We start from the raw sequence: 13,353 nt of genomic DNA, 5'->3' as shown, positions 1-13,353 counted from the left end.
TGTACGTTAAGAAACATTAAGTATATAAGTATGTTCAAATTAGCATTAAAGTTAAAACTCTTTTTTATATATAGGTGGTATGGCTATACAAACGTAATCGGATTTGGTTATTTCAGACTCATTTCTGTCTTCAAATTATTTTCATTTAGCCGCAGTCTTTTGAATGATAGCAGATTATTTGCATTTAAATGTTTTCTTAAATGTTTTTTTAACATTCTTATATCAAGTGCGGTCCAACACTTGGGGTTTCGCTTGACATTGACAAAAGGACACAGGTTTCTAAAAGCAGTTTTTCCTGGACGGCCACGAAACAATTAGATATTAGTAGAAGGTATTAGAAGGCATAATGATTGCCACAACTTTTATGTGTATTGATGTGACATGTTTGTACATATTTGTTTAATAACACTCGGCAGCTCAGAATATACACAAGCAGCAAGATAGTCGACAAACATACGTTTGTATTTTAGTTGTTTATCGGTAGAGGTGTTGCTATGTTAGGAACATAAAGTTTAGAGAAGACCAACTGTCATATTCCTGGCATTTTCGTATGTAGAAAATGGTGGATTGAACCGAATTATATATCTAGCTTAACCTCTGACTTGTATGACAGTCGCATAAAATTCCATTAGATATTGACAACAATATTTGAACAAAACAAACGGACGCAAACAGCACATTGTAAGAAAACTGTGTAAAAATCACGGTAAACTCCATACAGCGTTATCATTTGGGTCATACTTCCCCCTCTTCTGAAGAGAATTTTGTTCTAATTTTTGTGCTATTGTCACATTTCTTAAGCGTTGTGAGAAAAAAATTTTCCTCACTAGTGAAATATTTTTTTTTTCGGCAAAAGACTCGCCGAAATGTGATTGTGACATCAAAATTTCTTGGTTTCTTCTTAATTTTCCTCGTGTTGACGTCATGAAAAAGGAGACCATGTCTGATGACGTCACATATAAAGTACACAACTGTCTAAAAATCTTTAAAAGATAAGGGAAAAAAATCATAAGAGAAACAGATTCCGACACTATTGTTGCAATGTAGGAATCTATATCACTACAAACCATTAAAGTCTGAAATGGCCTATATCTGTACTCGACTGTACTGGTTTTTACTCGACCAGTCTGAATTGGTCTGACTTTTACTTGACATTACTCGACCCCAGTCTGAACCATACTTGACTGTATTGAATCGTACTTGACCCTTATCTTTGCCGTTGAAAATAGTCTGAACTATTACTCGACCAGTCTTAAACAGTCTTAACCCATTCTCGACATGTACTCGACCTAGTTTTCCAGTCTAAACCATACTTAACCAAAGGTCTGAACAATACTCGACCAGTCTGAACCATACTAGACCAAAAAACCTCTACTTTTTTAACTGTTAAATAAATTTCTTTTTAACTGACATATATAACAGCCAACAAAATTTTAACCTTATAAAAGAAATATATCTCTGATTATATTTAGGATAAAAAAAAATATTATATATAACTTATATCAAAAAGGGATAGAATTAAATCAATAAATAAAATTGTTTTTTTTTAGTGGTGAAGTATAAAGTATAACCTCTGCCTGGGGGCAAACTCGTAAATAAGATCACACCTGGTCAGAGGTATTATATTCTAAATAAATAAAGGCAACAGTAGTATACCGCTGTTCAAACTCATAAATCCATGGCCAAAAAACAAAATCGGGGTAACAAACTAAAACTGAGGGAAACGCATTAAATATAAGAGGAGAACAACGAAACAACACTACAATGTAACATACACACAGAAACGGACCAAGCAACAGACAAAATCCCACGAGAAAAACAAATATAACATCAAAACTAAAAACATGAATCTGGGATAGCAGGTACCGTGACACGTCTTATCGCAATGTGAATTTACACTAAAAAATAAGAGAAAACAAACGACGCAACGTTAAAATGTAACACACACGGAAACGAACTATAATGTAACAATAGCCATATTCCTGACTTGGTACAGGACATTTTTAAAGAAAAAAAATGGCGGGTTGAACCTGGTTTTGTGGCATGCCAAACCTCCCCTTTTATAGCCATGTGAAATATAACATTAAGATGACAACTCAACACCACAGGACTACAATATAAATAAATTGGAGAATACAATTGACAAAGAAACACACGAACAACAGTCAACAAAAGGCAACAAGTTGAAAATTTTAATACGCCAGAAGTGCATTTTATCCACACAAGATCTACTAGTGATGCCCAGATACAAAAGTTTGAAAGCCGAAACAAGCACAAAGTCGAACAGCATTAAGGACCAAAAGATAAAAAAGTTGTGCCAAAAACGGCCAGGGTTAGGTGTTAGTTACCAGGCTATCGTTTCACAAAGAATCGTACGACTTACGTTTACGATTAAACTTACGTTAAGCGTAAGATTTTACCTACGAGTGTTTCACAAAGGTGATCGGAAACGTAACGTAAACGTAACGTAAACTTACGATTATAATGAAAACGGGGTGCTCTCTTTGGCAGCCGCGTTCATGTCTATAAAAAGAATCGTTCTCTCAAAACCAGGAAGAAAATTCATACCATCGTATTTTGAAATAGTTATCAGTTTTTTTGTTAGTATAGTATTGAGGTTTAGTGAGGTAAGTATGATAAGTGTCCAATCCAGTTTTAAGAAATTTTTAGCTTTGATTTTATTAGAAAAACTGACTGGCGGAGGTTTGTCTGTTTTTGCTATTGTTGAAGAATGATGAAGTCATACAAAAACAAAACCAGTTACATTCAATGGGACTTTTTTCACAGAAATTATAAGTATCTATGAATGTTATTTATGAACAGGTATACAATGTGTTACGCATTGAGATAGTTTCTGGTGCGTGTCTATTTTTTTTGTCAAGGAAGAACCCACTGACAAAATAACAATCAATTATGGAAACGTAAAAAGTAAATGCATATTTTTATTTCCTATTTTATAAAGCTTTGCGGTGCATTTGTTACTGTATCATCCAACAAATATAATAGTCATCAGGAGATTTAAAAAGCAAAAAAATATATAAAAAAAAAAGAAGATGTGGTGTGATTGCCAATGAGACAAATCTCCACAAGAGACCAAAATAACACATGTAAAACAATTCAAACGAAAAAACTAACGACCTGATGTATACAAAAATTGAACAACAAACAAATATGCAATGACAACCCCTGAATTAGAGGCTGACATGGGACAAGCACATACATACATTTGGCGTAGTTAAACATGTTAGCGGGACACCCCCCTTTTTTTTTTAACCTGGGACAGTGGTTTAACAGTACAATATAAGAACGAACTATAAAAATCAGTTGAAAAAGGCTTAACTCGTTTAACTTATCAGATGGACAAAAATACAAGTGGACGTGGCGGGGTACTTGTACATCCCAACAACAAAAAGATACTAGGTACAGATCTGAGAATACTCGCAGTTAACTGGCAGCTAGCTCAAAGCCTCTAACATTTAATAAAAATCATGCATCTAAGACTTAATTATCAATCCGTATACATCCAGCATCCAATTAAGTTCGTGCAAAGACGTCATAAACAGTCAGAGAAAAACATGACCTTGTGTAAAAGCATACATGTCTACACTCTAAAAAATGTGTTTAGGGCCTAAACATTAACCTATACATGTTACTTGTAATGCATTTGTAAACACGTTCTTATCCTATATACATGTATGTTAATGATACGTTTTGTTTAATTATTTTGTTTTGTATCTGGGAGTTGATATTTTCAGGCCCAAATTACTTATTCATTTGGGTCATGCTTAATTTTTTATTAATGTATATATAAAGGGCGAATCGTGTGATTTACGAATGACTGTGTTCTCGGACCATATGCTCTTTAAGTATTACACACACTTGTATTAAGAACTATTTCATGATTATATTTGTCTCATAATCTCATACATCTTCGCCACATGTTAATTCTTTTAAAAAATGATAATAACACATTTTGTCTCGTGTTAAAGTTCAAGGATTTTTATAGCAAGTAAATCCTTGTATAGGTGGAGACCGTCAAAAGTTTTGTTCATACATGAAGAGTGTACTTTAATTTGTACTTTTACACTTATTTCGTAACATTTGAAGAATGTGATCGAACAACTATGGATTGGCAGTAATAAAAAAAACAATTTCCTCATAGACGACAATTGTAGCCTTTTTCGAGATACAGACTAGAAAGTTTATTATTTTAACGAAAACTTGCTATAATTAAAGATATAATATTCGGAGAGCATTGTTTAGTCTAAAAAAATATAGGTTCCCGTTGTTTTTCTAAACGTAATGTCTCCTTGGCGCTATTTTGCAAGCTAGGGCAAAATAGCGATTGATATAGAGTTTTGCATTTTTTGCCGGTCTTATATCGATTTTTTAATTCAGACTATATGAAATATATTTTTAAGGAAATTATTTTTGAGGTTGTTTGGTGATACTTTTTGTTTCAAAACTAATAGGATAAATTTAAACTCAGGTGTTTTTTTTTTAAATAGATAACAAATAGTTTTGGACGAATTTCTAAATAATTAGAAAACTCAACAGTTAAAGTCAAATAGTTAGAGAATTTCTCTTCGGATACGATCACAGTCCAAGATAACGTTCGCTATGCATATGTAACGTTGTTTTTATATAACAGTTTATTTAAGGCAGCATTTGGTGGACGTTCATTTATGCGTAGAGGATAAGCAGGATCTGCTCATATTGCAGTAAGTAGTTTATTTCTCAAAACCGAGTTACGATGACAATATAAGATGAAGTGTTGTTCATTTTCAATAGACCCAGAGTTACACATTTTACATAATCGTTGTTCGATTGGAATGTTTCTATAGCGTCCTCGTTCCCACCTTTAATGATTCTAATGGGAAAGTACCACAGCGAATTCTAGCGATTGCAGATATTTGTGTCCTTATTTTAATGCTTCTGTACCTACGGCAATATATTATTAAATATTATTTTAAAGTTTTTTTTTAACCTGTCATACTTCCTATTAAGGTGTCATACCACCAATTACTCCCTCAAATTTAGAACGTATGTGAAAGTAGGCCTACTCGGACAAAAAAAAAGTGCATTTGATGTCATTGTTCACCTAAACTAACCAACAAATTTGCAGAAATGAAAGTTTTGTTGAAAGAGAAATATATTAAGACCATTTTGAGCCAAAATTTACCTTGTCTATGAGTTTGCATTAAAAATTGAGGATTAATGCGCTCCATAGTATACTAATTTAAGATTTCCAGAAAACCAGGGGTTATTTTTAGTGGTACCTCCTTTCGGAAGCTCTCTGCTTTCTTATATGATTTTGAATGTATGTTGAAAATTGACATACATAAAGGTGACACCTGTACAATTCAGGATATACCTAGTTTCTATGAAGTTGAAAGGTGAAATATTTAGAAAGCTGTGAAAATTGCAAAATTTGGTTGAACAGATAGGGACTTTTAATTGGTGGTATGACACCTTAAAAAGTTTAAGCAAAATGCGGTGAAACATCAAAATCAGAAAACAATTGTTTTTTTGTGTCTTAACTGATCATTTGAGATAATAGTAGCCACATTTCAATCTTTTTGGGGGCAAAATGTTACATATTGCAAATTTAGAGCCTAAAACTTGAGTTTGTCCTATTTATAGTTTTTCCCATCCTGACAATATGCTTTTATATAAAAAATGTCCTAAATAATGCTATAAATGCACAGAAAGTTATTCTGTGGTGTTAAACATTGAAACATAAGTTGTTTACTACCCTCATGCAGATTTAATGAAATTATTTGATTTTTACCCCTTATATCATTGCGTCATACTATGTACTTGGCAGATAGCATAGCCTAATATAAGCACTGCAGAAACTCACAAAAGCACCATTTATTATTCCAAATGAAATTTTCATATCTGAAATTTTATTAACTGATGTAAATAAACACAGTTAAATGACTATGACTGCACTTTTGATCAATTTGTAGTACTTTACTGACACCAGATGAAAAAAAGGGGGGGGGTCAATATTCCTTGACACTTCAATACCTTGGATTTTTTACTAAATTCATTGCAAAAATTGTTGGAAGTCTTTAAAGAAGTAGAACAAACAAGAAAAAATCAGCAAACAATGAGATTGATATTGAAAGTTTATGTTCCTGTAGCCCAAAATGAAATTTTCAAGTATTTTCTATCAAAGTCATACATTACAGTCAGTTTAAATTGAGCTGTGAAATTTTTATTATAAGTCGCATAATGCTCAGATAGGCTGTTTTTAACTACAAATTGACTAAGGATTAAGAATAAAGCAAAATAAAAGATTTCTAATCAACTTTTTTGTCTCTTAAAGAAAAAAAAATAATAGTATCAATCTTAATATTTTACTTTTAAAAAATGTTTTATATAGAATAACAATTTTGTATAAATGTTTTCAGAAGACATAGTTATATAGAGATTTCTTATTGAAGTTTAATATGGTTCTATATTTTTACTATTCTTAATTTATATACTTCTATTTCTTAATTAAGAGCGGCTAACTAGCAAAACTCTATATAAATCGCTATTTTGCCGGAGCCGGAAAAATAGCCACGGCCTAAAAAAAACACACAGACCCACACACGTCCTGCGTCTGTCTGGTCACGCATTTTCTTTCATGATCAAGATAATACGTTGCCCAATCTTTCACTATCACTTTTTATGGAAATTAACAAAATTCAGTGTTTTAAAAAAAAAAGTAAACGGTTTCATGGGAAACAAACTTTTTTTTCATTGTTTAATCGGTTACACCAAAAATTCAGTTTCAAATATATAACTATATATTGAAATGTAGTCTGCATACTTGTAGGCTCAAAATGTGTTCTTATTTTATACTAAATCCCATAGACTTGTGCTGCGCCTTTTCAGTTTTCTCCTTAAGTACTGCATATTTTATTTATCTAATTGTACAGTGTCATTGAGAAAGTTGATTCATTTTGACAGACATATTTTTTTTCCGGATTAAAAACAAAAGATTTTTCACAGATTTTAATGAAATGTTTTCAAAACATTTTAGCAACTCTGTATACAATGAACACACTATTTTTTTACGTAGAGATGCATACTCAAGAGACAACCTACCGTGCGCTGCCTTTACAATAAAAATTGTAATATTTTGACACAAAGAAAATAATTTCATTCGGGCTCAATTGAAAAATCGCCTAAAAGAAATAATCCACAATGCCTTTCAACATAAAAATGGTAGCATACGCTATAAATTTATTACTTTGGGATTTCATAAGGCATATTTCGTAAATAGTGACAAACAAAAAGGTAAAATATGCTACACAGAAGAACAAGTGGTCAGTATGCTGGAGTTTCTTATCGACAACATATTTGTTGAGTTTGGAGGTAGACTTTTCCAACAAATTGTCGGCATTCCTATGGGAACAAACTGTGCGCCTCTTCTTGCCGACCTCTTCTTACTTTGATATGAATCGGAGTTCCTCCAGACACTTGTAAAAAACAAGAGAATCAAAGAAGCCAGATTATTTAATTTCACTTTCAGATATATTGATGATGTTCTTTCCATAAACAATCCGAACTTTTCTGATTGGGTTCCATTAATATATCCCCCTGAACTAAAGATTAAAGAAACAACAGACACGGCTTCCTCCGCCTCATTTTTAGACTTATATCTCGAATTTGACTTACACAGTCATCTCAGTACCAGAATCTATGACAAACGAGACGATTTTAATTTTGAAATCATAAATTTCCCCCACCTTAGTAGCAATATACCAACTTCACCTGCATATGGGATATATATTTCCCAACTTATTCGATATTCAAGAGCTTGCAGCTCCTACTCAGACTTTGTAATACGTCATCAGTGTCTGAGTAGAAAGTTGATGACACAGGGGTATGTCAAAGAACGTCTCGTTCTTTTTCTAAAAAAGTTCATCGGAAGGTACCAAGACCTTGTTGATAAATATTCCGTATCAACTTCTCAAATAATACACGATGGTCTTGATGTATAGATTCTTCGTACTGATGTTGTTTATCATCTTAACAACGTGTTTTATAGTTCTTTCAATTGTCTTTGTTCTATTATTAATATTACTTTTACTGTTGAATGGTTTCATGTGATATCCGTTTCACGTGGCTCGGTACTTATACATCTCGTCAATGTAAAATTGAGAAAGGAAATGGTGAATATGTCAAAGCGACAACCACCCGACCATAGAGCAAACAACAGCCGAAGGCAACCAATGGGTCTTCAATGTAGCGAGGATTCCCGCACCCGTAGGTGTCCTTCAGCTGGCCCCTAAAATATGCATAATAGTACAGTGATAATGGACGTCATACTAAACTCCGAATTATACACAAGAAACTAAAATTTAAAATCATACAAGACTAACAAAGGCCAGAGGTTCCTGACTTGGGACAGGCGCAAAATTGCGGCGGGGTTAAACATGTTTTTGTATTGGCTTTCATTTTTTTGTGGTTTGTTTTGTATTTGCGACTTTTTGTATTTCTTTTGTTCTTATAACGTGACTCTGTACTTTAAAAGATCCCGTCAGTATGATATTGTTCTATTATATGTCATTATGATATATTTCAATTATGAATTACAATATACGTTGAACCAAAAACGTCAAAATCATTCAATCGCGTAGTGGAATTAACTATTTTTGGATTCTTATAAATTCTATATATAACTTTTGGACTAGTTTAAATCTCGGTCTATTTCTTAAATTTATTCTTACATACTTTGGATTTTTTAACCCTGTATGCTAACATTCCCATGGGAAATTTTAAAATTGTTTGTACGTACATTGAACGACAAATTTATGTGACGTATTAAATTTTCTGACGTCAGACACTCAAATCAATAAATGTGTTCGTAGATAGTAGATGTTTTTGTGTTCTGTTAAATTGTTCCTTTTAAAATTGTTAAACGATGATGACTGATGTACCCTTATTTTGACTATTATATTTATTGTGTCTGTTTATTTAACGCATCAATGTAAAAATATCGGAAATTGATGAGACTGTCATTAAAGTGAGAGGGTTAGCGCTATAGAACCCTGGTTCTATAGACGGATTTATTCAATTATCGCCCTTTGATAAGATAACTGCCACTTGCGCGTAACGATAGCAGTCCGCCATTGCATTAGTGAAAGAAATATTGTAAACATAGCGAATCAGTGCGTAAAACTGTTGGATTATTACCTGTATTATGACTACTCAAGTGAAAAGATCAATGCCCTCAGAATTAAATAACGTAACGGAGTGGATTGACGACATGAGAAAGTGGCCAAACATCATGTACGGGGACATTTTTAATTATTTGATATCGTCAAAAGCCGTGGATGGTGCAGAAATGAAAAACTTCAAAAGTCTCCAAAGCTACAACTATTTTCAGAGCGGCAATGTTGACAAAGTTTTGCATAACATTATCTCGGATGCCAGAATGTATTTGAAAGCAGATGTTCGTGTTTCCCAGACAGTAAGTCGAGTGAACGAAGCCTATGTAATTTGCTCTATGGACGGAACCGTTGAACATGGATGGTGTACTTGTATGGCAGGGCAAGGACTATCCTGTAGCCATGTAGGTGCAGTGCTTTGGAAGGTTGAACATGCTGTCAGGAATAACATGACTGGTGCTAGCTGTACAGATGAAAATGCCATGTGGAATAGAGGTACCAAGAGAAACATTGAGCCAAGGCCTTTGTCAAACATAGTGTTCAAAAAACCAAAACAGGGTGAAAATTTACTTGAAGATTTAAATGTAAATGCTCCAGGTGTTCGTGACACACCAATGTATTATTCTTCCCAAGAACTTAGAACAGCTGTAGAACAGTCTCCTCTTCTCCCCTTGTTCAAAATAAAAGGAACAACAATTAATAAAAGTTTCGTTAGCAAACTAGCCGCTAAGGAGAACATTCCTAAAGACCATGGTGAACATGATTCATTAAGTTCTTGTCAAAGGTGCGCATCCTTTTATTCCAAATATCTTGCTGTCGACTTGGCCCGTACTGTAAAATTACAAACTGACACTATTAAGCAGAGCAAGAGTGTTCTGTGGAAAGACACAAGAAAAATTCGAATAACTGCAAGCAGCGCAAGTTCCGATTAAGGAGACTACAGACTGTACAAACTTTATTCGTGAACATCTTCATCCAAAGTTTATAGGGAATAAATTTACGAAGCACGGCCAAGAAGGTGAAACTGCAGCTAAGGGGTACTTATTGACAAATGGATACCGTGTCATTGAAAAGGGAACATATGTATCATCAGAAGAGAACTGGCTATCTGCAAGTCCGGATGGTATTTTAAATGATGACACATTGCTGGAAATTAAATGTCCTGTACCTTCTGCCAAGTGGACAACATTGAATGAACTATTCACAGGTCAAAAATATGATGTTCAGATGAATAACAATGGTATTTTAGTTTTAAAAGTGAAAGGGAATCGAGGATTTTTTCTGCAAATTCAGTTAACTATGTTTTGCACTGGACTAAGAAAATGTAAACTATTAATTTGGCTAAATCCTGATGAATTTCAGTTCATTGAAGTACCTTATGATGAACAATATGTATGTGAGCATGTTGCTAGACTGCGCACATTTTATTTCAAGAAAATGATGAATATTATTGTTGATGAAATTGAAGATGATAGATTAGTTTTTAGCAAAGCTTTTATAAAATTTATGCGACTGTGATATCATACACATTTTATTAGGATTATAATATTTGAAGTCATTTAGTATTTTCATTATGTTTACTAAATCAAGTAGAACATTAAAACCAAATTCTTTTCTTCATTTTGCTTGAATTATATATATAAAAAAGAAGATGTGGTATGATTGCCAGCGAGACAACTGTTCAATAGAGACCAAAATGACAGACAGATATCAACAACTATAGGTCACTGTATGGCCTTCAACAATGAGCAAAGCCCCTGCCGCATAGTCAGCCATAAAAGGCCCCAATAATATGTAACACACAATCAAACGAAAAACCACTGAATTACAGGCTCCTGACTTGGGACAGGCACATACATAAATAATGTAATGTATAATGTAGATACAACATTCATATTTATTTACATGTATCATACGTACATGTACATACTACGTGTACTATATGATTGTTAATTACATGTATTTAAAAAATCCTCAGAATTAAAAAAAATATATGAACCTCCTCAAAGTGATCTTGTTGCCAATATAATCACGAAAATCATTTAAAACTGTAAATTTAGAAATTAGTTAGTGCATTCATTCTTATCATGTCAAATTTCAATAGTAAATATACATGTATGCATCTTAAAATTGAACATTTTAAAAATCAAAATTTTTTTGAAATAAATAAAAACATTAATTAATATCTGATTTTACAGTAGTCAAGTTTCTAATGTGAACTGCCCCGAATCAACACAACTAAGGATACCAATCAAGTTACATGTATCATCCTGAATATGCACTGGACGTTAAGCAACCAACAATCAATTAATCAACTTAACACATGAAACACTAGTCAATTCATTGTACCTGTACTTTTAAGTGGATAGATGCCTATTCTTCCATTTGCTTTCATACAAGTCGCAATTTTTAAAATCATGGCATTTGGTTTAATGTTTATCTTGGAGATCAAATGATATACACAATGTTTACACAGTGTGGATATTTAAAATGGGTTGATGAAGTATTAGTTTATACAAGTAACATTTTATTATGTCATGTCATGTCATGAATATCTTTGGTGTATTGTGGTGAGAATATTGTACATTGTAGTTGAAATTTTATCTTTTAGTAGTTGGCTCATTATTATTATCCACACAGTGGTTGTTTTATTTGGTACATATTACACAGTACACACGTGTTATGCATCTTTTAAAAAATGTTTGGTACTCTAGTCATTTGTGGTTCATGTTACGTTGTATATGATGTGCCGAAAAAAGTACCAAAAAGTTTGAATACAAAATACAAAGACAAAAATATCTACAAATGTATACACAAAAAACAAAACAATGCAATTACATTTTTAATTAAACAAATTAATATTTATTATTATATACGGGCGGTACTATTAATGTGTATTATTATATACATTGGTTTTGATATTATTCATTCAGTGTCCTCCTCTGTACATGTATCTCGAATGAGATCATATTTTAAATTCACAAGTGCAGAACAAACAATAAGAATGTCGTCAAAAAGTTTAAGTGAAGACACAGGTACTGTACCACTCAAGATTTTAAACACTTTCAGTCTAGTGTAGAAGTGACGTCCTCCGCACTCAATTGTTGCTTACCCTTAGTAAAGGACGGAATATTAAGTTTAACTCTTCGCGGGAAAAGTAAATCCTCTATTGTAAAGCCTCTATCGGCCATTATTTCATCACCAGGTAACAGATAATCTAGGAAACCACTTTTTTCAACAATAAATTTGTCACTTGCACGTCCACCAAACGCTTTTGATATAAACATTATTTGTCCATGAGGAGATATCCCTACCATGTACTTAGCCGTATTGTGAGATTTATAGTTGCTATATGTCTCGCCCCGACTTTTCAAATTAGTAGGTCTTTGGATAAATGTCTCGGCACAATCTATTATGCACGTTGTTCGAGGGTAGTTTTCTCTGAAAGATTCTGGGCAGCAGTCTCTTAATGTTTCCCTTGGAAGCCATATTATAAGAGCTTTCAACTTATCTGCCAACAACGGGATCCAAGAGTTGAACATTTTGCATGCTAGGCTATCAGAAATTCCAAACCTACGACCTAGATCTTGAAATATCAAGTTAAGTTTTAACCTCATTAAAACTAACATTATTTGATCGGCAATATTGAGTTGAAAGCTGAAAGTGTTAAACTGGGACATACACTCGACCAAAGTGAAAAACACTCCCTTAGTCACACCAGTATAAAGTAAGGAGTCGCTATCAGTCACAATATGTCGGGTAGCTGACATAGTACCTACATCTAATTTTATTTGCACTCATTTCTCTTCAGTTAATGTAAGGTTTGTTTGGGCACATTTATCCTGTAAGTCAGTCCATGCGTGTGCATATGAATGTTCGTTGTGCAGTACAAAGTCAGCTTCATATTGTGTTGACGCACATGATGTAGTCGGGTTGACAACGTTAAAACTACAGACGGCTTCGGGCAAAGATTGGTCAGTTACTTCAAGACTTAAATCAAGTTCTTCAAAGTCTGAATTGTCACCATCACAGTTAATCAATTTACGTTTTTTAACATCTGAATCATGTTTATGAATTTTGCGCCGGCCAGGTGTAACTTTCCTTTCATAACCCATTTTAAGTTTGGAAATGGATTTCTTTCCGTCGGCAATCCATCTAGAAAATGTTCCGAGCAAACGAAAAC

At 33.3% G+C, this 13,353-nt stretch overlaps 1 protein-coding gene across 1 annotated transcript; it reads right to left on the bottom strand.

The window, feature by feature from the left end:
• Window positions 1–12,235: 12,235 nt before the first annotated feature.
• On the bottom strand, window positions 12,236–12,940 carry LOC139499324 (uncharacterized). Its single transcript, XM_071287993.1, has one exon. The coding sequence runs from the start codon at window positions 12,938–12,940 to the stop codon at window positions 12,236–12,238; it is 705 nt and encodes a 234-aa protein (XP_071144094.1).
• Window positions 12,941–13,353: the final 413 nt, after the last annotated feature.

This window comes from Mytilus edulis, chromosome 12 (assembly GCF_963676685.1).
Source record: "Mytilus edulis chromosome 12, xbMytEdul2.2, whole genome shotgun sequence".
Taxonomy (NCBI): domain Eukaryota; kingdom Metazoa; phylum Mollusca; class Bivalvia; order Mytilida; family Mytilidae; genus Mytilus; species Mytilus edulis.
The sequence above is the reverse complement of the archived record's forward strand: the minus strand, read 5'-3'. Positions and strand labels throughout refer to the sequence as shown.